Source organism: Asparagus officinalis, chromosome 6 (assembly GCF_001876935.1).
Source record: "Asparagus officinalis chromosome 6, Aspof.V1, whole genome shotgun sequence".
NCBI lineage: Eukaryota > Viridiplantae > Streptophyta > Magnoliopsida > Asparagales > Asparagaceae > Asparagus > Asparagus officinalis.
The window spans coordinates 78460534-78462873 of NC_033799.1; the positions used below are offsets into that span (position 1 = coordinate 78460534).

The window sequence follows — 2340 nt, forward strand, 5'->3', positions numbered from 1 at the left end:
TTTGTAATAACAATATTATATATTATTATATTATTATTATTATATATTATAATATGTATTACTATATTATATTTTATATCATATTATATATTATTATTAATAAATTAATAATAATTAATAAATAAATTCACTAATTAAATAGTAACATTAATCACTTTATAATAAGAAAATATTTAACTAAGTAAAGGTAATAGTATGGTATTTATGTCTTTTGACCGGAATAAAGAAAGCTCCATATAAGTAGCCAAAAATTAAATTTGGAAATCCCAACTTATTTTTTTGCTACTTATAAGTAACAAATAAGCAACATAGGTGACTCTTACCAAACACAATGTTGTCAACTTATAAGTAAAAAGTACTTATAAGTAGAAATAAGTAAGTCGTCAAACATGCACTTAATATTTACCTACTCTCCTATAAAAAGAAGAAAGACGACCTTTAACTGAGACAGAAGGATAAAATATGTGATTTTTAGGGTAAGGGGTGGGGTTTTTCTCTTTTTTTGTGTGTGCACACCGTTGTTTGTTTTTTTTTTTTTTTTTTTTTGTTTGCGGGGGGGGGTGCGTTGGGGAGGAGAGTGGGGTTTGAGGGGGAGGGGGCCTGTGGTTGGCTGGGTTCAGTTAACATTTTGTGTTATGGTAGTTAATGGCACTTGATGTCATCATTAAACGTATTTTGACATGGTAGTTTCACGATTTTCAGGAGCAACAACTGTGCTGTCAAAGCAGATTATTACCCAGTTTCTATCTCAAAATGCAAGAGGTTTTGGTCCAAGAGATATTCAAGGGTTCTGTTATGAGGAAAGCTGATGCATACCCTCTATTCAAAGTTGACCCAAGCAAAGTTGACAAGGTTTATGACATAGTAACAAAAAAGTTGGGTCAGCATGAGGAGGCTCCTAATGTTTGATCTTTTTCTTAATTCAGGATCCATTTGTGTTAAATTCATACTTTTCATTTGTGCAATTGCGCATCTTGTAGCGTCTACTTGAATAAGTGTAAGAACTACATGTTCAGGGTAGTTATGAACGCTGTTCCAAACAAGTTCGCATGTAAGTGGGGGCAGTATTGGCATTGCACTGCCCCCATGTGCAGCTCAAAATTCCCTGTTCACATGCATTGGCATCCTGAGGAGACGCATTCTGGTTCTAACAAGTTAAATTTAAGTCCATGGGTCTCAAATCATGAATATATTGACGTTCCGCGGGACAATTCAGAGTAAATATTCAATTGCTTGAATTTCAAAATGTTTAGTTTTTATTTTTCTCTTTTACCTCTAATTTGTGTTGATGATACAATTATCTTTGCACCACTGGAGATGATATTGTTGTTGTCGGGCATTTGTCCTGCTAATTGCATTTTTTCCCCACTTTAAATTGTCTTCACTTCTTACCATTCTGGACATAATATTATGAATGCTGCTACTTTGTGATTCATCTTGTTAAAATAAACATGCTGTTGGATGTGATATGTGGGATATCACTTCCAGCTTCCTCGCTGTTATGCAATTGGGAACTGCCATACTTATATATAGATTTGAGTTCCATCTATGGTCATGAGTTGCCCAAAAAGAGTTCTCGGTCTGGATGCTTATATATAACTTTAGATGAGGTTCGAGATCACCACGTTATTGATCAGTTGATGCCACCAAAAGATCCAAGTATAAACGTCCAACTCATGCGTGCAGCGTTAAAACCCCAGCGGGTGGGGGAATAAGGACAAAAATGTAAGAACGTTTCTTAAGTACTCTTTTGTTATACGATTTGCGGAAATTTGGGTGGGCACTGGTTGCCTTCCATACGTGCATATTTGTACATGCAAGTGTGTGCGAGAAATAAAGTTTGTTTTCCGCCTACGCATTGGCAATACAAGTGCATGTACTATATGATTCGACTTCTCCCTGAATAAATCTACACTGCCCAAGACAGTCTGTATGCATCGGTGCATAAGGTTAGCCGATTGGTTGGTGAGATGGAAACTAACCGATTGGTAAAAAGATAATTTTCATGTTGCTTCTAATTTTCACTGGTAGTACACACGAAAGCTTTTGCATAGCTATGTATGTTGCTTCTATTTTTCACCGGTTGGGTGAAATGCCCATAGTTATATATGTATTTTTATATTAATACTTATCATACTCTCTTTAAAAGCACGAGTTCGAAAAAATCTTTCAGTAGACAAAAATACATTTAGAATTCAAAGACTAATCTATTAAGTAAGAGTAAGTTGATAAATTGATGAATTTTTATTAAATATACATATTATAAAAATAAGGATATAGTTTAAATCGAAATGTAAACCTGAATGAAGAGCAGCTTAGCTAAATTAAAAAACAATTTAT

At 34.1% G+C, this 2340-nt stretch overlaps 1 protein-coding gene across 1 annotated transcript in view; it reads left to right on the top strand.

Moving 5' to 3' along the window:
- Positions 1–1368, top strand: part of LOC109846373 (transcriptional adapter ADA2) — a 74217-nt gene extending 72849 nt beyond the window's left edge. Inside the window, exon 15 of the mRNA XM_020415598.1 lies at positions 703–1368. Coding sequence (XP_020271187.1) covers positions 703–909 — 207 coding nt within the window. The 3' untranslated portion in view covers positions 910–1368. The remainder of the gene's footprint in view (positions 1–702) is intronic.